The sequence below is a fragment of the Papilio machaon genome, chromosome 8 (assembly GCF_912999745.1).
Source record: "Papilio machaon chromosome 8, ilPapMach1.1, whole genome shotgun sequence".
NCBI classification, from domain to species: Eukaryota; Metazoa; Arthropoda; class Insecta; order Lepidoptera; family Papilionidae; genus Papilio; species Papilio machaon.
Window position 1 is genome coordinate 5,217,257 of NC_059993.1, and position 26,306 is coordinate 5,243,562.

The 26,306-nt window shown below is 34.8% G+C and overlaps 6 protein-coding genes across 7 annotated transcripts; 3 read left to right on the plus strand and 3 right to left on the minus strand.

The window, feature by feature from the left end:
* The first annotated feature begins 244 nt into the window (after window positions 1-244).
* LOC106719016 lies at window positions 245-6,523 on the plus strand. Its single transcript, XM_014513252.2, has 10 exons — window positions 245-395; window positions 908-1,094; window positions 1,165-1,326; window positions 1,403-1,684; window positions 2,579-2,753; window positions 2,968-3,115; window positions 3,463-3,628; window positions 4,042-4,270; window positions 4,400-5,098; window positions 5,170-6,523. The coding sequence occupies exons 2-10, from the start codon at window positions 909-911 to the stop codon at window positions 6,369-6,371; spliced, it is 3,249 nt and encodes a 1,082-aa protein (XP_014368738.2). The 5' UTR covers window positions 245-395; window position 908; the 3' UTR covers window positions 6,372-6,523.
* A 1,143-nt stretch (window positions 6,524-7,666) lies between these two features.
* LOC106717811 (ATP synthase subunit beta, mitochondrial) lies at window positions 7,667-9,378 on the minus strand. The gene has a single exon (XM_014511736.2). It carries the CDS (start codon window positions 9,274-9,276, stop codon window positions 7,726-7,728), a length of 1,551 nt encoding a protein of 516 aa, XP_014367222.1. The 5' UTR covers window positions 9,277-9,378; the 3' UTR covers window positions 7,667-7,725.
* A 347-nt stretch (window positions 9,379-9,725) lies between these two features.
* LOC106719032 (ubiquinol-cytochrome-c reductase complex assembly factor 1) lies at window positions 9,726-11,998 on the plus strand. Its single transcript, XM_014513277.2, has 5 exons — window positions 9,726-9,898; window positions 9,977-10,138; window positions 10,419-10,697; window positions 11,345-11,539; window positions 11,846-11,998. Exons 1-5 carry the CDS (start codon window positions 9,872-9,874, stop codon window positions 11,924-11,926), a joined length of 744 nt encoding a protein of 247 aa, XP_014368763.2. The 5' UTR covers window positions 9,726-9,871; the 3' UTR covers window positions 11,927-11,998.
* Window positions 11,956-18,469, minus strand: LOC106719026 (sphingomyelin phosphodiesterase 1). Of its 2 annotated transcripts, none has more exons than XM_045679110.1 (11): window positions 18,153-18,469; window positions 17,106-17,248; window positions 16,714-16,816; window positions 15,368-15,426; window positions 14,619-14,777; window positions 13,918-14,295; window positions 13,574-13,746; window positions 13,249-13,443; window positions 12,957-13,127; window positions 12,602-12,782; window positions 11,956-12,335 (listed from the first exon to the last, which is right to left on the minus strand). In XM_045679110.1, the coding sequence occupies exons 1-11, from the start codon at window positions 18,214-18,216 to the stop codon at window positions 11,994-11,996; spliced, it is 1,968 nt and encodes a 655-aa protein (XP_045535066.1). In that variant the 5' UTR covers window positions 18,217-18,469; the 3' UTR covers window positions 11,956-11,993. The 2 variants fall into 2 exon arrangements, with proteins under 2 accessions (XP_045535066.1, XP_045535065.1); XM_045679109.1 differs by having other exon boundaries at window positions 11,957-12,335; window positions 15,368-15,430; window positions 16,718-16,816; window positions 18,153-18,468.
* A 559-nt stretch (window positions 18,470-19,028) lies between these two features.
* Window positions 19,029-23,778, minus strand: LOC106717921 (60S ribosomal export protein NMD3). The gene is made up of 9 exons (XM_014511889.2): window positions 23,567-23,778; window positions 23,331-23,465; window positions 22,980-23,130; window positions 22,417-22,660; window positions 21,548-21,841; window positions 21,343-21,452; window positions 21,046-21,203; window positions 20,498-20,680; window positions 19,029-19,260 (listed from the first exon to the last, which is right to left on the minus strand). The coding sequence occupies exons 1-9, from the start codon at window positions 23,614-23,616 to the stop codon at window positions 19,074-19,076; spliced, it is 1,512 nt and encodes a 503-aa protein (XP_014367375.1). The 5' UTR covers window positions 23,617-23,778; the 3' UTR covers window positions 19,029-19,073.
* A 246-nt stretch (window positions 23,779-24,024) lies between these two features.
* LOC106717804 (ATP synthase subunit beta, mitochondrial) lies at window positions 24,025-25,867 on the plus strand. The gene has a single exon (XM_014511726.2). The coding sequence runs from the start codon at window positions 24,156-24,158 to the stop codon at window positions 25,698-25,700; it is 1,545 nt and encodes a 514-aa protein (XP_014367212.1). The 5' UTR covers window positions 24,025-24,155; the 3' UTR covers window positions 25,701-25,867.
* Window positions 25,868-26,306: the final 439 nt, after the last annotated feature.

The window sequence follows — 26,306 nt, forward strand, 5'->3', positions numbered from 1 at the left end:
GTTATTTCATAGACAAATTAATTCTTTTTTATGTAACATTTTATATTTCTTTAATTTTATCATGGTTTTAGATATTTACATACACCTTCCCTATGTGCAAGGAACTGTCTAACTCAATTGTGTTGCTATTTTTTTAAAAATTAACTATGCATTACAACGAAAAAATGTTTCTTTCCATTTAAACAAATATAATAATAATAATATGTTGCTTGTAATTAGCAATATTTTATTGTCACTAAATTATTTATAAAATCTAAATTTAACAGATAATAATTAAGTGCTAACATTGTACTTGGCTGGTCAGAGTACATTCATTTGTTAAATATGGAGGTGTGATGGAGGTGCGATTGTCGAAATATTGTGTTTTTCGAGTTAGCGGTTTCCAAGATTTTCGAGTACGTATTTTCATTTAAATTAGTGCATAGTTTTCTGTATCTCATAAGACATAAAATCCATATAGTTATGCATAGCTAGAGCTTACATTATCTTAAATATTTGAGGGAGAGACTCTTAGTCTAATAGTTCCTGGGTAGGCAATACTCTGCCTTATACCATGCTTGATTTGAACATTATATATTAAGTATTTTTGTTTCAATGTTATCAATGTTTAAATTTATGTAATGTAAGCAAATATTTGTTTCAGTTTTTAATACTATTTTCGAAAGAATGCGATGATTTAAAAAAGTCATTGGCCTTTCTTCATATTTAGTCATGATAACCGATCATATTAGTCGTGTTATGAAAAGGCATTGCATTATTTGTCATGTTTCAAATACAAGTTTTAAGCTGTAATATAGTAATTTAGATATCATCATAAAAAATCGAATGTGTTACATCACTGTATACTAAATATAGGAAGTTGATGCAGTACAACCTCATGGTATTTTTTTTATTTGATAAATGACAGGATGGCTGGTAATAAAATTAACACTAAATATAAAGGGAAAGAAGACAAGTCTAAAGTGGCTAAAGGTACCATTCAAACATCTGAAGAAGCAGATGACTTGGATTACACATTACTCAGAAAACCTATTCTTACAAGTGTGACAGGCTTGGCTCAAGCCATAAAAATATTTGATTTTGCTACAGAAGAAGTAAGTACATATAACTAATACAATTGTTGACTTTTTTTGCAATGATAAATGAACCATTTTATCTTTTCAGCTAAAAAGTTTACTATCCACTGAATGTGATTTAATATATGAGTGTAAAGTATGTCGAAATTTATTTAGAAGCTTAGTTAATTTCATATCTCATAAGCGTATGTATTGTAAAGACAAGTTTAACTCTTCAATGCATAGTCATTTTGTGAACCCAACTTGTATGGTAAGTTAAATTAAATAAATTAAGAATTTTATATTACCTAAATATGATAATGTATTCATTACCTTTACCTTTTTAGAATAATGAAATTAATAAAATAAAACAGCTGGAAGATGAATATCAAGAATCTTTGAAGGTTACAAGTAATCTAGAATCAGTTGAGACAGATGAAACTGATGACCGTATACCACTTACAAAAGATTTAACTGCAATAGTAGAAAAAATAGGTATAAGCAAAGGAGTTAAAGAAAATCCAAATGAAGACCAAGAGTTGTTCCTACAAAGCATTCCGAAGACTTCTGTTGCTGTATATCAAAATTTTAATGTTAATAATGAAACTAATTGTGATATTCGTACCCAGGTATGTTTATATTTAATATTATACTACTATTATTTTATATTCAGAGTTTAACAGCTGTACCAGTATTAAACGGAGGTTCATGCCATATCTTTTAAATTTAATATTACCCCCATTCAAATACAAATCCAATAAGATTTTTGTAATGTGGGTAGTGATTGTTCCTACTGTATATATAAGTTGGGTTAAATACATTAATTTTTGCCTTTATTTTTTGACATGTTTTAATGGAACCCACAAAGGTGTTTTTATGGTTATAATGAAAAAGTTATAGTAAAAATTAATTTATAAATTGATATAACATACAAAAATGCATAATTTTTTTTGATTACAGTGGGGTTGTCACTTCCACAGTATTTTACAAATAGCTTAATTTATTTATCTAGTTTAGCTCATAGGTAGAAATTTAAACGAAAATGTTAAATATTAAATTACATTGATAGGTAAGATAATAAATTTTGATTTGAACCCATTTATTAATTTAATTTAAAATTTAAGCGTAATTGCGACGTATATTTAAGTAGAAATTTGTTTTAAATTAGATATCAACTTGTCCTTTTAATTAGAAACATACTTAACATATTTAAATGTTACGTAACATAAGCGAATTACATAATAATATGTATAAAATAAAACACGGTAACTCTGTGGATTGAATCCGAATCACGATCGCACGGTCGACCTTCGAATTTTAGCTACCTCTTACCGATGAATTTACGTTGTTCGTATTCCTTCTTCTTGACTTTATATTTGACACGATTAATATGTTATACGTATGATCTTTTACGCATTTCGACCGACGATGAAAACGGTTACAACTTGTAAAAGATGCTACTGTTTTCATCGAATACGCCGATTTCGTTCTCTTTGTTTATTTATTTTTATTTCTATTTCCAGGTTAATGAGCTTGATAATATTCTATCTCAAAATAAAGCTGTTTTACAACATGATGGTAAAGTTATTATACAAAACTGTATTGAAACAAACACTACTAATGGAGAACATGAGAATATTATTCAAATTAGTGATGACGATGAGAACGAAGAGACCAATAGCCTTAAGTGTAGAATATGTAAGTAGATATTGAAAATATTGTAGGTACCTAACCTTGCTTTTATAATTTAATAGTAAACTTCCAAAAATTTTTCAAAAGTTTAGAAAATTCCAGTTTTAGTTTAAAAATCCTAATTTAGTTATTTTAAGATATCGCCGTAACACGTAAGAGATATAACTCTTTTCGTCGTATCAGTCGAATTAAGAATTCATATCTTATTGTAATTTTTCAGGCGACCTTCAATTTTCGACACTAAAGACGCTGAAGTTCCATATGAAGTATAAACACTTGGAGAGCCGACTGGTCTACCCCTGTCCTGACTGCTTGGAGATATTTTCTACCTCATGGAGTGTTTACAGGCATTTATTTAAAGTTCATAGGTATGGTTCAATATTACTATAATTTCGAATATAAGCAGCTTCTTGATAAGTCTTAGAATTTGAAGCTTAAGTCAATACTGTGCTATAGTTATTTAAAAACGTATATTTATTAATTTTAGTATTAATATAAGGCGACAGATAACAAAGAGGCTCACTTTTTGATTGACCACTGTAACCAGTATAGAAGTACTACTTTTTTAATGAACTTTTTTTTGTCAGATTTAACATATATTGGTTGTACATTTTTATATGACGTTCTTCGCTTTAACTTTTGCAATAAATGGCGTTCAGATTACATACGACCGCTTTTCTATTATAATAAAGTAAAGATAAATATTTAAATTCAGAAAAACAGCAGCACAAATAAGGAGACTGCGAGAATCGATACAAGCAAAGGCGTTCAGAATGAACAACCCGCCCGCCTTCTATGAGAAGAAGAAGAGAGAAAACAAGAACAAGCCGTCTACACCGCCTAAGATTACCGAAGAAGAGAGATTGGAACAAGAAAATCAGGTAATAAAGCTTTACAAGATTTACGTAGCAAACGTGTTAATTGATACACAAACGGCAATTTACACATTTTTGTATGATAACGATCAATTCAAATATTGGTCAAAACAAATTTTGTATGTAGTTTATTTACATCATAAGATGGCAAACGAGAATGCGGCCACTTGAATTCCGCAGTTACCTAACCTAATCGACTGTAGAGGGGACACGCAGAAAGAGAATATTCCCTTCCTTTGCGTCCCCTTCTCCGTCAAATCGACTTCGCCTTCCCATCCCTTCCTTATAAGAAAAGGGTGAGAAGGGGACAAAATTAGCCCTCCGACATGTCTGTGCGGTCGTGGTATTTGCACGTCTATCTGTTGCACGTGTAACAGAACACAACACAACACGTAGCTCAAAGTCATCATATGTATCAGGCATGGATGGACAACATGGAGGGCGACGGTGAGATCCCGCGCTGCGGCGGGTGCGGGCGGACGTTCGAGCGGCGCGCCGCACTCGCTGCGCACACGCACACGTGTCAGCCGCGCTGCAGGGCCCTCGCGCGCCGCGCCGACACCAAGAAGATCGAGATACAGATCCGCAAGGACTACAACAAGGGCCCCTCCGGCATCGCTCTGCCCGTCAAGACTACGGATAATAATGGTAACAAAAAGCTTTTATACGAAGTTAGGAATTAGGAATTTCTACTTAGGATTCTACATTATTGTAAGGGGAACTATACAATTTATGTTCATTTTTCTTTTCTTCTTATTAAGTTGTATTTACTTTCAGATAACAAGCTTAATAAAGAAGAAATTAAGACCACACCGAAACCGAGTTCGGAATCATTAAAACTAGAGGAAGTAACGCATGAATCTGCAACGATTATGAGGAATGAACCTACGGAGACCCCCGTCCCGCCGGATGCAAAACTATTTACGGAAAGAAGAATTAATATAACAATAAATAATTCTCATAACTTCAGACCGAAGTTGCCACACGCGCAACAAATCGAAAAAAATAATTTAGCGGCTCTAAGGCTTAGACTCCAGCCCGATACGGATTTGGAAAAACTACTCTGTAAAAAGTGCGATACCAGACATAGTCAAATACTAGAACTATATGAACACATGGCCGGTCACTACAAATGGATGAGATATGCATGTAAATTGTGTAATTTTAAAAATTACGGCTTCGGCAATTTACTAGAACATGTGAAAATAGTTCACAAATTAAAGGGTGATTCAGATTTTTACTATAGTACCGTAAAAGCGATAGACGCGAACCAAGCAATAGAATTGGCTGAACCTGTAGAACAAATAGTTGATACAAATGAAGCTAGTCCAGATTCTAGGCGGACCAGCCGATGCTCCAGTGACTCCAGCCGCTTGTCCGACGAGAGCTCTTCAAGTAGTGTTCGCATTGAAGGAGCTAAGAAACGGAAAATGAACTCTGGAAGAAGTATTCCTAAGAAAAAGAAAGAAATAAATGGTATGTACAATTTTTTGGTGATTTTAATTCCATCGTGTACCTATGAAATAATAACTATAACTTTGTTTCAGATGAAAGTATGGATAAACGTTCAAATAGTGCACTTTCCGAAAAAGAGACTGTTCCTGAAATAGAATACGTAAATACCAAAATATTTGAAGAGAACTCTTCAGATATAGATGAAATTGACGAAAAAATTCCTAAGAAGAAAATTATCGGGGAAAAGTCGTCCATGGCATCGAGGAGGCCGATTCGGAAACGCACGAGACCAAAAAATGAAGATTTTGAATACGATCTATCGAATTTGCTCAAGTTGGAAGCGCAAGGATACAGGGATTCTCAAATTATAGCTACCAAACCTCCACAAAATAAAAGGAAAAGTCAAATTGATATTCAAAATAATTACGAAACGGTAAATAGAGATTGTTGTGGGGCTCTACTTGCTTTATCGAAAAAATCCATAGAAAATGCAGCGGCACACATGAAAGTGCTAAGTTTTACTATGAACAATATTCAAAAAGAGCAGCGCCCCTCGAATGTTTTTGTTCGACCCATGATACCAAAAGTTGCGAAGGCTGATAAAACATCACCTAAAAAAGATTCTCTCGAATCTACTAAAGAAGTGATTATTGTGAACAAAATAACACCAGAGATAAAAACTAGCACTACTGCGACTCCAGTTAAAGAAGTGCAAGAAAAAAAAGAAACCAATGAGAAACTTGAAACAATTGTAATAACTTCACCTGAACCAACCTCAGATGAAGCAACTGTGATTTCAAATGATGATAAAAATATTAAAGATAATGAGAGCTGCAAAGAAGTGCCTGCTATTGGAAATGAAACTGTAAAAACAAATTCAAATATACCAGTTGTTCCTTTAAAATTGCGCCGTCAAAGTGTAGACATAATAAAAAATCCAATTTTAAGTAAAAACTATACTGACTTTTCGAAAGTCGGAATGAAAACGAAAATTCTTGTTATTAAACCAATAAATAGAAATAAAGATGGAACACAGACAATAAAAGCTCCATTGAAATTTCAAACTATTAAATTGAAAGATCCAAACAAAGGTAATTCGTCAAATGAAGAGAAATCCAAAGACCAAGTTGTTGTAGTGCAGGTGCCTAAAGTTGATTGTGCTGTGACACTGCCTTCCATAGTATTGCCTAACACTCCCAATACTAATATTATGGACAACACAAATATAAAGGTAGAAGAAATTGTTGACGACAAAAAGAATGAAAAAGATGCTGACCAGGAGATGGTCGAATGAGAAAGAGTTCTCTCTTTCTGTAAAGTATCTAAAATGCTGTTGCATTATGTATCTTTTCTATGCAACACAGTAATTTTCCTTTGTTGTTTTAAGTTTTTCGTTATATTGTACAGCTTTCTACATAGGTAGGTAGGAAAAAGTAATAAAATTATAAAGCATTACTGTCTTTTATTGTTGCCTTTTAAGAGAATTCTATCTTATGTTTATCACATTAGTGTCATTTAAAAACCGAGGTAATATCAGGAGATAGAAATGAGTTAGTGCACGATGCACTTATATTCATTTTGTTTACCTTCTTCCCATTCAAATAACTGATATTGGTTAACTGATATTGGACACTTTAAATTAGTTTTCACTATAAGGGCGCAGTTTCATTAGTCATTAAGGCCCGCATGTGTTGGGTGACAGTCCTACTTTTTCCTACACCGCGCATTATATGAGCCCGCACAACGCTTGCTGTTCATCGACCGATCATTTTTATTGGTAGTTGGGGGACTCCCGGGATGCTGTATAACGACCGAGCGACATATCGTCTGATGAAATTGCGCCCTAAGAAGACAGTGACGAATCTTCATCAATATCAATCAGAGTTCATCTCGAAAAATCTAAAAAGTGTTAGGGTCGCAGACACTAGCAACGAGATAGATTTTATAAACCTTCGATTATCAAAGCTAGGATGTATCATAATAAATATCAAATGGCCTTGGCCATAGCTTTACTAGGATTACTAAAGTGGTATAGCATTATTCTGGGCAGATGTATTGCATAAGATTAAGATCGCAGAGATTTAAATATCGTATTTTAAATGAAAATATTTTTTCTGAGTGGTTTATAGCACATTGCTTACCTACAACAAAATTGAATTATAAAGTGCAAAGATTTGAAAATAAAAATCTACTATTTTTATGCATAGAAAACTTATTTTTATATATTCCTAGTATCGTTTAACTAGTAGTTTTTCATCAAATTATTATGTTTATTCTATGTTATGGTTGCAATATATTTTACTTCTTACTAATATTATAAATACGAATGTTCGCATGGATGGATAAATGTTTGTTTGAAGGTATCTCAAGAATGGCTACATGGATCTCAATGAAATTCGGAACAGACGTAGAACATAGGCAAGTTTTTATTTAATACGGCGCGGACGGAGTCGCGGGCGACAGCTAGTTTTAAATAAATCCCATCAAATGAAAAGAATTACATTTCTTAAATGATCTCATGAGAGATGTTACTCTTTTCATTGGATGGGTCTATATTTTTTATTGCAAAATAATAAAATATAACTTTACATATTACTAAATTTATTAAGAAATAAGGTTACATTCTCATTCATTTACATCTGCAATGTTTAAGCATTCTTTGCCAAAGTTTCAGCTTTAGCAACCACTTCTTCAATGGGTCCCACCATGTAGAATGCTACTTCAGGTAAGTGGTCATACTCTCCCTGCAGGATCTTAGAGAATCCCTTAATGGTCTCCTCAAGAGGTACAAGTTTACCGGCATGTCCAGTGAATACTTCAGCCACCTGGAAAGGCTGGGACAGGAATCTCTGGATCTTGCGAGCACGGGCTACAGTCAGCTTGTCCTCTTCAGATAATTCATCCATACCCAAGATAGCAATGATGTCCTGGAGTGACTTGTAGTCTTGAAGGATCTTCTGAACACCTCGGGCTACGTTGTAGTGCTCAGCACCAATGATGTTGGGGTCCATGATACGAGAGGTGGAGTCAAGGGGATCCACAGCCGGGTAGATACCAAGCTCAGCAATAGCTCGGGACAACACAGTGGTGGCGTCCAAGTGAGCAAAAGTAGTGGCAGGGGCAGGGTCAGTCAAGTCATCAGCAGGCACATAGATAGCTTGCACAGAGGTGATGGAACCCTTCTTTGTGGTGGTAATACGTTCCTGCATAGTACCCATGTCAGTAGCCAAGGTTGGTTGGTAACCCACAGCAGATGGAATACGACCCAGCAGAGCAGACACTTCAGAACCGGCTTGAGTGAAACGGAAAATGTTGTCAATGAAGAGCAGCACATCTTGACCCTCCTGGTCACGGAAGTATTCAGCAACGGTAAGTCCAGTCAGGGCGACACGGGCACGAGCGCCAGGGGGCTCATTCATCTGACCATATACAAGAGCTACCTTCGAAGTCTTGTCTTTCAAAGAGATGACACCAGACTCAATCATTTCATGGTACAAGTCATTACCTTCACGTGTACGTTCACCTACACCAGCGAACACAGAGTAACCACCATGGGCCTTAGCAACATTGTTGATCAGTTCCATGATGAGTACAGTCTTGCCGACACCAGCTCCACCGAATAAACCAATTTTTCCTCCCTTGGCGTACGGAGCAAGAAGATCTACAACCTTAATACCGGTTACCAGGATTTCTTGTTGCACAGACATGTCCACAAACTCAGGAGCTTCAGCATGGATCGCAGCAGTTTTATCAGTAGGAATAGGGCCACGCTCATCAATGGGCTCACCAATTACATTGATGATGCGGCCGAGGGTCTCAGCTCCAACAGGAATACGAATGGGCGAACCAGAGTCAAGAACTGGTTGTCCACGAACAAGACCTTCAGTACCGTCCATGGCGATGGTGCGGACGGTGTTCTCACCCAAGTGCTGCGCAACTTCCAACACCAGTCTGGGGGACCGGTTTTGCACTTCGAGGGCATTAAGGATTGGTGGAAGGTTATCCTCGAATTGAACATCCACTACGGCACCGATTACGGCAACCACCTTACCTTGTCCTTTAGCGGATGCTTTCGCCGCGTAATCTCTCTTGTTTCCAATTGATACTGCGGCAATTTTACTGCATTCTGTCAGGGTTTTTTCGGCTACCGTTTTAACGGCTAACAAGCCGTTTCCAACCCTGCTTACAGCCCCTAACATTTTTATTAATCGTAGCACTTGGGCGATGGAAAAAGGATCACACAGTAAATTATGTAATAACCTAAAATGATTACCGTGCGTAGATAACAAATGGAATGTCCAGCAGTATCCACATGATATCGACGTTTTTACCTTTGGCTTTGCGCATGCCTATTGACCCCGATTTAATTTCTCTTTTAATTTAATTTTATTTTAGTTCAATCTAAAATAAAAAACCATTTTGAAACAATATAAATAGTTTTAACTTAATAAATACTTTTGTAGACGTTATAAGAGGAGTAATAAAATAAAAATATAAAGGTTTTGTTGCTTTTCTTAAATATCGATATGTGTAATTATTACTTTGGCTTCACTAACTGTCAATGTCATTTTTCTTGTCAAATTGACATAAAAAAATTTCATAACATAATACATTTCCATTTCTTTTATTTTCCTACTGGAAGTATAGATTCATTATATATGTAAAAGTATATTTCTATTTGAATTATCAAATATCATCTTTTTAAAACAGAACCAGAAGCTTTAATGAATAATGTGTCAGGTCTGATAAAGGATTCACTACTTTTGAAATTAAACGATATACGAAATCTTAAAAATGTATGGAATTCGTTTATTAACAAGGGTATGTAACTGTAAAATAAAAAGACAAATCATTTTTCTTTCACTACTTATTATAAAATGTTTTCATTTGATTTTTCAGGCTCTACAATATCGGCGGTTTTCAACTTTTGTTAATTATGCAAGACCCATGATTTTAAGTGATAAAGTTTTAAGAATACGAGATTATAGTTCTATAGCAGTAGAAGATAGTTATATTAAGAAATTCATGAATGCTGTTGGTTGGATGGATCAATCAAGAACGGTAAGATTATCAGCTGATAATAAATGAAGCTTTTATATTCTGCATTGAAGTATTCACCCAGGGTGCTGTGACAGTTACAATAGCAAGTATCATTCCTTATTAATTAATTGTTCTAATCAGCTTTAATTAATTCCAACATAATTTATTGTAATTAATTAAAGCTGTAATTTTTGTGTAACATGATTCCATTTATATTCACAAAAAAAAAGTTTTTTAAAGTATGAATCTGCTTTTAATATATCTGTATGAGTTCATAACCTATATATGCTTGGTTTTTCAGCGTCTCAAATTAACTGGATATTTCCTATATGAATCGGTGCCAGAAAAAGTTGCATATCAGGAATGGTTTGAAAAATTACACTTACCTGATACATTTGCCTCATGGTTTATTGTCACAGAACTGCATGTTTGGTTAATATTAGTGAGATATATGGCTGAAGATGTCACTTCTATTACTAATGATAAAAAGAAATATGTAAAAGGGGACGGTCATTTTGTAAGGAATTGTGTTATAGAAGCACTATGGGCTGATGTTGCTATGAGGGTAAAGTTATTAGAGGTGAGCAGATTTTTTTTACATTTAATACTTCCAAAACTTTAATGTATTTTACTTGCTAGCACCTGCAACTCCGTCAAAAAATTAATTAGTAGTCTATGTGTTCTTCCAGACTATGTTTCTCTTCTATGACAAATTTTAGTGAGATCCGTTTAGCCATTCTAGTGATATGTAACAACAAACATCCATCCGTATAAACTAATAATATAATATTAAGTGGAATTTAATTTCAAAATCTTTTCACCATAGACATTTTTCACTAAAACTTTAATTTCATAATTTTACTAGTAAAACATTGTTTTGTTCTTCACTACCTCACAATCAGTTTACCTCACAATTTTCCTAAAATAATTGAAAAAGTAAAATATTGTAATATCCAACATATTTGGAATTTGACATTCGCCTGTTTACTTAATTTTGGTATTACATTAAAAAAATTAAATGGATAGGCGATTAATTGAAAATGACAGCTTTTTCTTCATTCCAATTTCAACGCGCTTGTTGATGTTACTTGACAATTGTTTTAATCTATATTTTTCATCTAAATCCACCCTACCGCTACAAACTGCTACCATCGGCACTAAAATGTACTTTCAATTCTTAACGTATAATAATTTAGTTGTTCAATTAGAATTGAATGTTATACCCAGGGTGCAAATCCTGCTATAGCTAGGAAACAAGTAACGGAACTGTCGGAACAATTTCAAGCTGCTCTGGTCGCTTATGACGAAGGCTTGAGTGATGATAAGGCAATGGCATCAGCCGTATGGCGCAGGTTTTACTCACTATCTGAAGATGCTAATGCTGCAGATATTGAGAAGATTGTTCATTTCATCAGACATCAGGTAATAAATTTACTAGAGATGAAAGAGGTTTTATAGAAAAATTTTGAATTTATGTAATTCCCTCACTTTTATGTACATTTTATAGTGTCTAGAAATTAAGTTATAACCTTTATATATATTGGGTATTTAGTGTGTAAAATATTTTGTGCCACAAAGTTCACTTGTTTAAGTGAAGTTTTAAGAATCAACTTAAAAAATCTTAATGTTATTTAATGTGTTAAAGGTATTTAAGATTGGTCACACTTTTGGGTCAAACTTGCATACTCTAGCATATATAAACTTCACTATTAATATATTCTTTTTCAGGTATCAGAACTTGATAAGATTCCCGGTAAAGACTTAAAATGGAAACCTGTCTTTACTTGGTTAAGTATAAACGATCATTAATTATGGAGATGTACAAATAAATAGATCAGTTAATTGTTATTTATTGTTTCTAAATAAAACAAATTAATCATGTGTTTGTGTTTGAATACAAAAACTGTAGTTCATCGCATTTCTCCCTTTGCCATAGAACAGTCGTGACGATCCTACATACATTGTCTAACTTGCAATTATTATTGCAATAAGGCCATCTTGTATCGCTTAATTTTGGTACATAAGCTACGTATAAATCTAACAGATTCCTCTCCGTGGTCACCATACGTTGGAGCAAATCGTCCATAGACTGAGCACTTAAGTCCTTAACACCAAAGCTATTCTTCATATCATATAGTTGGAACCAATGCGGGCGACGATTCGGCGTTAAGTTCGCTTCTGTTAGGTTATATATGAAAGTTTTGATACTTTGTGGTGCCTGAAACGAAAACAGAAATTACATTTCATACAACGCATTTGTATAAAAAATATAACTCAAGACATTTACGACGATTTCATAAATCCTTTATAGAATACAATTAGTTTTTAAATGAGACGAAATTGAATTATAACGATTAATAACCTAGAAAATCTACAAAAAAATGAAATACTGTAAGTTCATATTGATGGTCCTTTGTAAGTCGGATTTTTTCAAGAATGCCTTATGTATAGAAAAGAATAAAGTTAAAAAAAATAAATACATACGTATGTTGGCGGGTTGAATGTGGCTATTTTATAATTCAAATTGTAGTTAGTGTAAGCGGTGGCGCCGCCAACTCCCCACGCCACGTTGATCGGCAACTTGGGCTCCACCGAGCTGTAGAATATCTTGAACTCATCAGAGTGTATATGTCCATTGAACTCCGCAGCAATCGTGGATGAAAATCTGCAGGAAGGATAATCATTACATTAAAAACTCAAATTTACAAAATGAATAAATAATATGACTGGTTTGTATCAAACTGAGCTTAATTATCTCGAAAATGGATCTAGATTTCGATAAAATTTTGTATAATTCAGCTTTTTGAAATACAAACCTTAAGTAAAATGTATATCTTACCTATTAACGATTCTGTTGTATTCTCTAGTCCAAACATGAGCTAAATCATGTACTCCGGGCGGGATGTGACTCAAGATGTGCACCTTCTCTCCCGCCAGCTCCGCTCTGTGCAGCTCCTGGACCAGCCACTCTAAGTGACGCTTCATCTCCAACGGGTCGTACACTAACCACCTGAAATTACAAATATTTAATGCTGGTGTAACTTTTCCGCAATGAAAGAATTTTTAACTTAAAAAGACTAGTCTAAATTCTGTTTCTTTTCAACGGATATCACGTTTAAGTTTTATCTTACCAGTTATATTTGTAAGCGACGTTGGTATTAATTGAGATAGCTCTGAGCCCCGGCCGCACCAATCTTGAGAAACCTCCGCGGACTCTCAGCGATGCCTTCGCCTCCTCTGTTAGATAAGGATCCCACTTTTTTATTAATCCTTCGTATAACCAAGTTGTGTTCAGTTTTGGTTCGGTTACTGACATCGGAGCGAACCTGTAAACAAAAAACTTGATAAATAAGAAACCATAAAAAAAACAAGTCAATGAAAAATCTGAGATCGTAATAAAATATTTTTGTGTGAATATTTCGTCGATGTATACCTACGGAAAGACACAATACTCACTGATTCGTTGGCTGCGATTCGTGGTTGCCAATAGCTGGTATTATTAATACATCTTCACCGAAAGTTGTTCGCATTTTACTTATAAGATATTGATGGATTTCATCGATCAATTCATAGGACGTTTCCCAAATACCGTGGTCGATTGTGTCTCCTATGTAATACACTACATCGAACTGAAAATAGAAATACAAGTAATGTTCAAATCGTGTACTGCCCGTTTGTAATTTACCTATATGAAATAACAGTGAATGAATTCGTTCGATATGCAATTTGCCGAATCTATAATTTGCCTATAAACAGGTGGAGCTCACGATTTTTCTGATGCCAGTTTTAACAATACTAACTTTATGGGTAGAGGCCATCCTTTCTATAAGATCATCGAACGCCCATCTCGGAGTATCACAGTTTCTATAATCACCCCAGTAGCCGGCCGGTTCAACATATCTCGTCTGAGCTTTCATTGAATTTCTCATACGAATTTCTTTTATCTTCGGTACATCTCCCAAATTAAGTAGAACATTATCACCGTGTCTAATCACACTGTTTTCTACTTCGGAACCATCTGTAACAATTTCTGAAGATGGTCTAAGGTTTTGTCCTTTCCTACAACATGTCGGTTCATCGCACTGCGCGACACCGAAGGCCTCGTACAATGGGTCTATGTGTGCGTCTGTTAAGATTGCCACCGTTAGAGGACTCTGATCAATAACTGGGGTAGGTATCTGAAATGTGAAAATATGAAGTAAAGAGAGGGGTTAATTCGCATCATATTCATAACGATTTTGAGCCTCTTTCCAACGCTATAGAAATTAGTAATACTGTAATTTAATCTATCTACAAATATGTAATATCACCAATATCTATATTGTTTTCATATAAAACAACTAATTTCTACAATGTAGTATCTTGCACAAATTTTGAATTTGGTATACACATTCTTATTTATTAAATTTTTATTGGTATATTAGTACAAAGTATATATAAGTAGTCTATTTATTAACCACATTGGACATGTTATCGAAACAAATATTAGTTGATCACTTACGTTAGCTGACTGTATTCTCTGAGGCAGTTCGACTTGCCACTCGAAGCGCGAGTCGTTGTACGAACAAAAGTTGGGGTTATCGGACCTTTGCAAGACAAGGCCGCAGAAGTTACGCGGCGTCGCCTCTGGAGTATTTCTGATGATGTAGGTAATGATGTTCTGTGAAACAAAAATATAAATTTATTTGATAATTTTATTAGTAATCACCTTAACACGTTTACTGCCAAGGACTTGGCCAAGGAAAAAAATGTAGTAGCATGGAATGTGTTAAAAACTAAGAACAAGCTTAGATATAATTTATACCAAATAGATATAACAGTATTATAGGAGTCAATTGAATATAAACTTTGGTGTAAAAATGTCGAGTAGAAGACTGTTTGGTTGATAGATCTTTCATGATGAAGGTAGAAAAAAACATAATAGGTTTATGAAGGTAGGTAGGTTTCCCTTCCCGGCCGCAGATCCAGAGGCAGACCCAAAACTAGATGGAAAGATGTAGTGCTAAAAGACGAGTGAGTGCCAAGTCTCAGATGAAGATGTCGAGGACAGGGCGAGGTGGAGGTAACTGATTGGGAAAGCTGACCCCACCCACCACCATGTGGGATACGAGCTAGGCAGAGAGAGAGAGAGGTTTATGAAGGTAGACGGTGTTTTATCTATTATATCTCTTCGTTTCCCTTTGTTATTGTAGTTTTTACACGCTTATAATTGTTTTACACGATATATGCACTAGGTGTAATTTCATTTACCAGATTCAAAGAAATGGCTCCGCTGCAGACATTGTAGCTCTCTATGCCGAGGAGGACACATATTAGGTCCTTACATATGAAATTGGTGTTTTGTATGGGAGGAACAAAAAGTCGAATATTTTTTAATATAATATATTTAATTAATCAAAGTATAAACCATTATTTTCTATGCACTTTTGCCATCTCATAGGTAGTTCATTGATCCCTTTACTAAAAAAACCAGTCGGACGGGAATTAATAAAATCTTTGAAGGCGAATTGGACTGCCCCATCGGAGTTGAATTTTTTCCCTTGCAAGAAGTTATCAAAATTCCGAAAAAAAATGGTAATCTGTTGGAGCAAGGTCCGGGGAGTACGGAGGATGTCTTAGACTTTCCAATTGAAGCTCTTCTAATTTAGTAGCCGTCTGTTGCGCAGTGTGTGGTCTAGCGTTGTCGTGAAGCAGCAGTGGCGTGGAGCGATTGACCAGCCTAGGTTGTTTAGCCGCTAGCTTTTCCATCATGGTTTGCAATTGCTGACAATAGACATCAGCCGTAATAGTCTGGCCAGATTTGAGAAAACTGTAATGAACAATACCGGCACTAGTCCACCAAACGCTTACAAGTAACTTTTTTGGGGTTAATTTTCGCTTGGGACGGATTTGGCTGGCTGGCCAGGATCCAACCATTGCGCTGAGCGCTTCCGATTATCGTAAAGAACCCATTTTTCATCACAGGTAATGATTCGGTTTAAAATACCTTCATTATTGTGCCGGTTTAGTAATGTAACGCAACAGTCGACGCGCGTTTGCCGGTTTGCTTCAGTCAATTCGTGAGGTACCCACCCTTCAAGCTTTTTAATCTTCCCAATTTGCTTCAAGTGAATTAAAACAGTTTTATCACTAACATCGCAGCCTGCAGCTAACTCGGACGTGGTTTGCGATGGATCCGCTTCCACAATAGCCTTCAACTCTTCATTATCAACTTGAGTCTCAGGCCGTCCACGGGGCTTGTTCTGCAGATTGAAATTTCCAGAACGTAAACGTTGGAACCAAAAACGAACTGTGTTTTCTTTTGCACCACGACCGCCATACACATCATTCACCCTTCGAGTCGTTTCCGCAGCACTAGTGCCACGGCGGAACTCGTACTCGTAAATAATGCGATATTTTAAGTTTTCCGTTTTGTAAAATGAGTGACCCAAACAGAAAAAAACAGAAGAAAAAAACAAATAAATGACGGTCATCGAACCACAAATACATGAGTCTATAGCTGTACAAATTTGAATTTGGAATTCCTTACCAAAGAGGAGAAATTCGTGATTAAACTGGCCAGTACGAAAAACGCCAATTTCATATGTAAGGACCTAATATATTAGAGAGGGGACGGATTAAATCGTCATCTGATGCGCCCGCTCGTATCAGTTCGAACAGAGCTGAGAATGCACTGCGGCATACCAAGCAGTCCAGACTCTGTTGAAAAATTAAATTATTAGAAAAGCACTATGTTTAACAATACATATTTTATTTACTAACCACGGTATCAGAGCTAAAAAGAAAGTTAACCCTCTATGATTTAATTCAAATGAAGTCGGCTAAAAAACAGGTAATAATATTTGGTTGTTTCGAGGGTACAAAGCCATGGTAATATAAAATAAGTTCATTAGTGAAACATGATTATAGCATGAAAATTAATCTTACCATATATTTAACAAAGTGCTTTTCAACAGATTAATTGATAGTTATACAAATTAATGCTTACCATTCGCACATCTGAGCGATACTCATGTGTAGTCACATGTTGAGTTCTTTTCAGAATTTCAAAAACATCTTCCTGCAATTTTTGTTCGGCGCTCGATAATAATTCATTTTTCATATATTTCCCGATCACAGTTTCAACTACGTCTAAATAGAAAAATATTTTATTTAATGATATTTGTCTGATAGGTGATTTATAAAAATCTTATTATTTGTATAATTTTTAAGAGTCAAAATTGTGACTTGCGATTAAGATAGTTAATTTTCTAGATACGAAAGAAAATATCGGAATTAAAATGTTATAACTTATAATTTTAGTCATATCAAAATTGCCCATAACCTTGAAATTAAAATAACTATAATATACCCCTATAACTTTAATCTTACAGATAATATAATAAAACAAAACTTCTTCTATATCAGGTTTCGGCCATTAAAAGGTAAGCAGAAAGAAAAAGGCGGATGCGAATGCTGAGTAGTTTGATCCAGCTAATCTCAGGAATCATCGTGGATTTCTGATTCCAAAATCTCTGTTTATAACATTTCTATGTTTTCAAAGACAATTGCAGTGATGACGATATGTTATAAACGGAGATTTTGGAATCAGTAACCTAAGGTTAAGGAACAACTTAGTCATTTACTAAACCAGTGAGTACCACCTTTCGACGAGATCACTATCATCAGGAGATCCCTCGTGGTCAAGCAAAAATTACGGAAAGTTATACCTAAGCTATTAGACATAGTGCTATGAACTTTAGGAAACGAGTAGTATGAAAAAAAATTAACCGAAGAGGATGTCAGCACGCGGGAGAGCAAAACAATACAAATATTAGTTATGTAGAGGAAGACAGATCACTTAAATGTGTACTTGAAACCTTAGTAGCCTACAGTTGGCAACTATATAAAAGGTAGTAAATTTTTGTATAATTATCCATTTACTGGTATTTAAGATAAGAAGGTATTTTAGAAGCACTACAATCTGGGCTTATTTAATTCTATTACGTCTCTATTGCTATTTTAAACAATAGTTAAATAATTCAAATATTCTTACCTGGCGTTATAAAATCAGCGAAACATGTGTTGAATATTAGAAAGAATATAAAAAACACTTTCATCTTTGCAATACGTCGGCATATAACCGACTTGAATCAAATTACTTTATAGTATGTTGGTGTTCAAGTATTAAAATGTACTTGGGATTTGTTAAACATTCCTAATATATATTGCCCGCATTTAATCTATATCTGTTGTCAACAGCTAATGTTACATTGAAATGTACTTGAGTAACCCGCTATCGATTTATCAGTTTATCTTAATACTAATGATTAAACTACGCTCAAGAGAGAAAACACAATGGTGAACACGTGAAACAAATTCCTCACTCCTATAAATATTGTGAAATATTGTTATCTCTCTTTTTACAACAACTATGAGTGGGATGACATTATATTTTGTACAAGTGTGCCAGCAGTGGAAACCAACGGCTTCGCGCATGCTATACGATAAGTTACATATGGTTAATGACAGGCAAAATTTCACACACCTACAGCAAAAACGGACTGCAAATAAACGTATTGAACATAAAACTAAATTTAACGTATGAAACGTTAAATTCATTCAGGATATAGTATACTGTCTAGTGAAGACAGTCTTTATTAAAATATTGAGACTAATTGTCACTGCTTTCATCTTCATAATTTATGTCCTGAGACAATTGTAACTAATGACACCTTTTATGTGCATATTCTGGGATAAATTTAACATAAAAATTTTAAGATTAAGAGATAAGTCACAGCGTTAATCTTTCTTAAACAATGAAATAAAAAAACATTACCTACAATATAACCTCAAAATTCTAAGATTTGGTGCAACAAAAAAAAAACTTACTTTAGGTTACAAGACTTTATTAAAATAATTAAGTATTTTAACAATAAACGTTCGTATTTAAAATGATCTTCTATGAAGTCACAATTCATACTTCTGTCATGTCAACGTCTTCTATATTCATATCGTCCAACATCTCAGCGAGCGTGATGCGCGGGAGTGACGGATCGATCTCATCCGTGTCTATGGGCACTCGACTCTCGTCTTTGAAAATGTTGATGTTCTGTCTAAACGCTGGATCCTCTTCCAAATCGTCCAAGAACTCGTTGTAATCCCTGAAGCAAAAATTTTAATAAGAACATCTCATTCCAAACGCATGTTAAAAACCAAAAATATTTCTACAATTACGAATTCTTGCGCAAAATTTTGTTTATGATTTTTTTTTTTTCAGAGTTAAGGACAATTCTACCTGCATTTGGAAATTAATTGTATTTCATATTATATCTATGCGTGATTGATAGATCAAGAAGTATGACCAAAACGTGATATTTAAATAACTGGCATCGACTTAAAGATTTATATCAATATCATGCACAAATCAGCTTCACGTTACAAAACCTATTATTTGAGTACAACGTTCATATTGGTAAAATCCTGTTAATAAGATTGTTAATATGATAATTTATAATAATTAAAAAGATAATGAAAACAACTATAACATAGACTTTATATCTGTCTTTTACTAATCTTTATTAATATCTTTACTTAATATTATAAATGTGAAATTAACTCTGTCTCGCTTTCAAACCAAAACTACTGAACCAATTTAAATGAAATGTGGTACACAGATAGTCTAGAGCCTGAGAAAGGATATAGGCTAGTTTTTAATGCAAAAAGGGGTGGAAAGTGGGGGTGGAAATTTATAACTTATTTTTAAGGCTGTTAATTATGACATTAAAAGTTTGTAAAGGTTTTAACCTCATGGTTGCAAAGAAACAATACAAATAGAGGATGAAAGTAAGACAATATTTCACGAGGACAAAATCGCGGGCACAACTAGTTTATTTACATAAATAACATATATCTTCTGAATGAGTCGACTGCAGTTAAAGATTTACATCTGGCATGATAATTAATTGCCATTTCTTTGAAACGTTTTTTTTTATTCATATATGTATGTAATATTCCTTTCATTAATGAATACTTTTAATTAAATTAAAATATATTTTATACTTCTCAAAATTCTACCATTTAATGTAAGATAATCCTTAGATTCTAATTATTTCTGACGTCAACATTGTTAGTCCCCGCAATCTTATCTATTCTAATTAATCTATAAGTACGCGTAAGTAATAATTATCGGTGTCTAACAATGCAGTCGTACCGCAACAGCGCCACTAAATGGACATACATCTATACCGGATTCAATCAAAACCCTAAACCGTAGACAAGCTACAATTTACACTAAAACTCGTAAGTTCCAAAATGTTCCTAAGCTAGGGTGTCTGTGTTGGGCTGATATGAAGGTTTATGTCGGTATGAGTGAGAAGTTATATTATTATGTTAACTTACTCATTACTAGAGCCGAGGCCTTCGTGCAAATCGTCCGCCATGTGCTTGAGCTTCCAATTGCGTGCACGTCGTCGCGCAGACTTCTCTCCGTAGTATTTCTTGACAAGGAACACATCCGGTATACTATCTTTGTCCAGCTTATCAAAGTTCGCATCGTTCACGTTTGTATCGCATAGATTGTATCTATACGATGAAAATACATGTAAATTTCAACATAGTATAAATTTATCTAATACATAAAAATATAATATTAATATAGAAAGCAAAAATAGGCCTAAAAAAAAATCAGATTATTCTTAAATACTTTGTATCCTTTTAAGTATCTTGGTCACTTCATATCGCATTTCTTTATGGGAAATTGAGAAATATTGCATGAAGTCAAAGTTTTTTTTTATTTACAAATTTATATACTTTGAAAGATACATAGACCGCTTCCATATTTTTTAGGAGTATAACAGCTAATTTTACTACAAAGCACTTTTTTATTTAAAATTAACTAAACTCAATTATTATGTTGCTTAGTTTCATGAGCAAAATAAAATATTTACCCCAAAACTGTGTCTCCAGGTTTTAAAATATGCCCCAGATGTGTCTTTGTGTGTATAGGACTAACATCATGCCCAAGCTCACTGGATTTCACCACCCATACATCTGCTATCACATGTTTGTTTGACACAACACCTTGTCCGGGGAACGTTTTCTTTTCCTACGAAAAAGGTTATGTTTAATTTTTTTTCTTTTTTATAAAATTAACAAGACCAAAAACATAAAACAAATTCCTAACCGTAAAATGTTTAAGAAAACATTATTAAAGCAATTATATTACAGTAAAAAATTACACTTACATGTTCCTTTAATATGTCTATGTCCATAACAGTATATTCAACTAACTGTTTAGGATTACATATCGGAGTGAACGGATGTCTCCAATACACGGTTGATGAAAGGTCACATACTGAAATAAAGCATATCTATAACAATCTAGTAATTTTTTTTTTCGATATATCTACAAAAGCTAAGTCAGTTTGCTATTTAAGACTAGATAAATACCTTGACCAGTATTAGGATCAATTAAATGTATGGTACTGGTAACCCTTGAAACTAGACAAATAGGAGATATTGATCCCAATTGGTGAGTCAATTTTTTAGGAAGACAGACAACGCTGTCTTTAGAGACGGGGACAATTTCAATGCTGTATGTAAACTTGTAATTATAAATGTTACTGTGAATATCATGTGATATTAATTTTTTAGAATGTTGACATTTAATTGGTAACACTGATTGTACAAAATCAACCATTTTGCGAGCCGTGTTTTCTGTTGCATAGAAGAAATCCAACCCATCTGAAATAAAATATTAGAAATTATTAAATTAAAACAGACACCATATTCAGAAAACAAATTTTAAGACAATTATATTGTTTTACTCCATAACAATATAATTGTCTTAAACTACTGAACTGTACTGTACTGAAAATTTAAATGAACAACAACTGATTTAAAACTCAGTTGTTGTTCATTTAAAGTTTCAGTTGTTCATTAAAAGATATAAAATATCTTGCCTTTATGATGAAATTATTCTTCTATTTATATACTTATAGCTTTTACCCGCGACTCCGTCCGCGCGGAATAAAAAAAAAAAGAAAAGAAAACTGGGTAAAAATTATCCTATGTCCTATTCCTGGTTCTAAGCTACCTGCCCACCAATTTTCAGTCAAATCGATTCAGCCGTTCTTGAGTTATAAATGGTGTAACTAACACAACTTTCTTTTATATATATAGATGAAAGGTCTTATATAATATATGTCTTGTAAATTTGTCAGGATTTGGCAATGATAATGTCTAACGAAAGTTTGAATAATCTATATTATAGTGTAATAAATTGAGGCTATTCTTTACCCTTCTATTGCGAAACTTACCATGTTTAGGTTTTATACCCAAAGTGTTTTCATGTGCTTTGTGTTTCAGTATCAACTGTTCAAGATAGTAAAATGTCTTCCTGTTATTAGCACGTTGTCTCACTTGTACTAATGCACGCCAATAATCTTGGGCTTCTGAACGATGACATGCATCACACATCTGATGTTGAATGACAAACTCTACTATAAATGTTTGCTGTAGCACTGCACCACCCATTACTTCACCTTGCACTGTTAACTTGACCTGGAAATAAAAATTGCTTATTACAATTATGTTTAAAAAAAATTTTTTTGTTCTATTTTAATATGCAGTGTCTAGGAAAAATATTGCCAAAATCTGTGCCTACAGCTTTGGGTTATGGGACAAAGTTTTGTTTTATTTGTGTCTAAAAAAAAGTATGTTTATAAATACAAACCTTAACAATTACATAATTAAATTGTGCAATATGTATTTTTTTTCTTAATGCAAAAATTTTAATTGAATTTATTTTAAAATATTTTAAATTTGAATCCAAAAAATACAGAAATTTTGTCATGTAACAAAAATAAAATTATTGTCTTACTTTTATTCTCTTTGAGTGTGGCTCAGTCCAAGCGAAGCCTGCATCTATCAATTTCACTCTGTTTAAGCCCTTCAATCTCTTCAAGCATAAAGCTAGTAATTCTCTTGATTCCAGAGCACAGACAAGCCATTCTGCTGGTGGTTGGAGATATCTGAAAACACAATGAATGAGAATTAAAAAATAAAAATATAACGAAGTCATCATTACGTAGCTGACTGATCAATAATTATGAGTAATATACTAGCTTAGCAAACATTTTATTGGACTCATATTATAACATTAAACTTCACGGTCCAAGCTCCAGTGTAACAAATTAAACGAAATTTATAGATTGTATACGTCTTTCATTACCTTTCGCATCCTCTGCAAAAGAATAATGTAGCCTGCTTGGGGATGCCATCTGTGATGTCAACATGGGCACGTAAGCATGCAACACACATATTAGATGGATTTGGTTCTATAGGAGCCGCGCACTGACAGCATAATCTAAGAAAAATTATAAGTTTAACAAATTAGATAAATTTGCTTTAAAAATAATTTACAAAAATACACGTGATGATCAATTTTAACCTCAAAATGTTACTTACATGCGAGTGCTGTTTGGAGCTGGTATATCTTCTGGTGAAATATACTCCATTTCGCGAGAATAGTTTGCGTAGTTCTAAATAATATTACCCTAGATGTCTTATAGTATTAACTTTAACAAATAAAAAACAATAATTCAAGTTATAAGTTATACTAAACCTGACACTTTAATTTTTTGAAGCAACTCACTCAAACTCAACTTTGACTTTTGGACAGGGACAGTGACAGTGACATTCGAAATGCACTATGGTACGCACTGTGAGAGATATTTTTCTGATAAGAATTTTGGAACTCTATTGACGACGAGCGAAATAGCCCTGTCCTTGCTCCATTTTTTTTTCGATTTTCACATATGGAATCCTAGGGACTTCTTTACTGAAAAAAAAAACTTTTTCCTTTATAAAATTGACAAAGAACGCCAGATTTGGAAAACAGTAACATGTTGTCTATGAACGGAAATACTGCAACAATAAAAATCCAACATTCTCTGTGGTCCACCTCTCAGCTCGGCTCTTACGTAAACTTTTTCAAAAGAAGAACTCGAATTTTAGGGCTACTGTGCATTACTTCGATCAAATTTATAAAACGAACATGTTTTCTACCGCCGGAAGAGCTGGCCTTTTGGCTGCAAGGACGGTAGTTAACAATTCCCTGGCTGAAAAAACACCTTTGGTTGCCGGAGCCCTAGTGAACAAGCGAGACTATGCTGCTAAAGCCGCAGGAAAGGGTCAAGGTAAGGTGGTTGCCGTAATCGGTGCCGTAGTGGATGTTCAATTTGAGGATAACCTTCCACCTATCCTAAATGCCCTCGAAGTACAAAACCGGTCTCCCAGACTCGTGCTGGAAGTTGCGCAGCACTTGGGTGAGAACACTGTCCGCACCATCGCCATGGACGGTACTGAAGGTCTTGTTCGTGGACAACCAGTTCTCGACTCTGGTTCGCCCATTCGTATTCCTGTCGGAGCTGAGACCCTCGGCCGCATCATCAATGTAATTGGTGAGCCCATTGATGAGCGTGGCCCTATTCCTACTGATAAAACTGCTGCGATCCACGCTGAAGCTCCTGAGTTTGTGGACATGTCTGTGCAACAAGAAATCCTGGTAACAGGTATTAAGGTTGTAGATCTACTTGCTCCGTACGCCAAGGGAGGAAAAATTGGTTTATTCGGTGGAGCTGGTGTCGGCAAGACTGTACTCATCATGGAACTGATCAACAATGTTGCTAAGGCCCATGGTGGTTACTCTGTATTCGCTGGTGTAGGTGAACGTACACGTGAAGGTAATGACTTGTACCATGAAATGATTGAGTCTGGTGTCATCTCTTTGAAAGACAAGACTTCCAAGGTAGCTCTTGTATATGGTCAGATGAACGAGCCCCCTGGCGCTCGTGCCCGTGTCGCCCTGACTGGACTTACCGTTGCTGAATATTTCCGTGACCAGGAGGGTCAGGATGTGCTGCTCTTCATTGACAACATTTTCCGTTTCACTCAAGCCGGTTCTGAGGTGTCTGCTCTGCTGGGTCGTATTCCATCTGCTGTGGGTTACCAACCAACCTTGGCTACTGACATGGGTACTATGCAGGAACGTATTACCACCACAAAGAAGGGTTCCATCACCTCTGTGCAAGCTATCTATGTGCCTGCTGATGACTTGACTGACCCTGCCCCTGCCACTACTTTTGCTCACTTGGACGCCACTACTGTGTTGTCCCGAGCTATTGCTGAGCTTGGTATCTACCCGGCTGTGGATCCCCTCGATTCCACTTCTCGTATCATGGACCCTAACATCATTGGTGCTGAGCACTACAACGTAGCCCGAGGTGTTCAGAAGATCCTTCAAGACTACAAGTCACTCCAGGACATCATTGCTATCTTGGGTATGGATGAATTATCTGAAGAGGACAAACTGACTGTAGCCCGTGCTCGCAAGATCCAGAGATTCCTGTCCCAGCCTTTCCAGGTGGCTGAAGTATTCACTGGACATGCCGGTAAACTTGTACCTCTTGAGGAGACCATTAAGGGATTCTCCAAGATCCTGCAGGGAGAGTATGACCACTTACCTGAAGTAGCATTTTACATGGTGGGACCCATTGAAGAGGTTGTAGCAAAGGCAGAAACACTGGCCAAAAACGCATAATTAAGCTGTCTTCAATGATATTAGAATTATCATTATCTATTTTTAGTGACAAACCAGTAACTTATTGCAATGTAACTTGCATACCTCAAAAAGGTTATTGTTAAATAATCAGCTGACAGATATGCTATGTACATGTGATCTATATATTAAATAAAACTGCCAATAAACACAAGACTTTTATTTACTTCATTGATACACCTAGCATCAACCAATAAAATGCATTTGAACTTGAATAGTGTTTATAAATTGCTGCTTAGAATTTTAACATTCAGTCAAAATTTACTTGCATAACAATCTTTTGTCACAAATTACATAATACATAAAATAGGGAAAAAAAGATTTACAACTATTTAACTTAATTATTAAATTATTCTGATTGGAATTGAAATAAGAGGATTCAACTTCTGTTCAAAGTTTATTTTTAGAAAACCTATACTTTTTTAACAAATTAGTAAGCACCATATCCTTGAAATGTTATGTAACTCTAGAATACATAATGCTAGTAGTATAGAAATAGAAAATAACTAATAATCTCCCAATGATACTTAAATTACGCCTTCGACCTATGATACAAGCAAGTATGGATGCAAGTCCACTGTTTTCTTA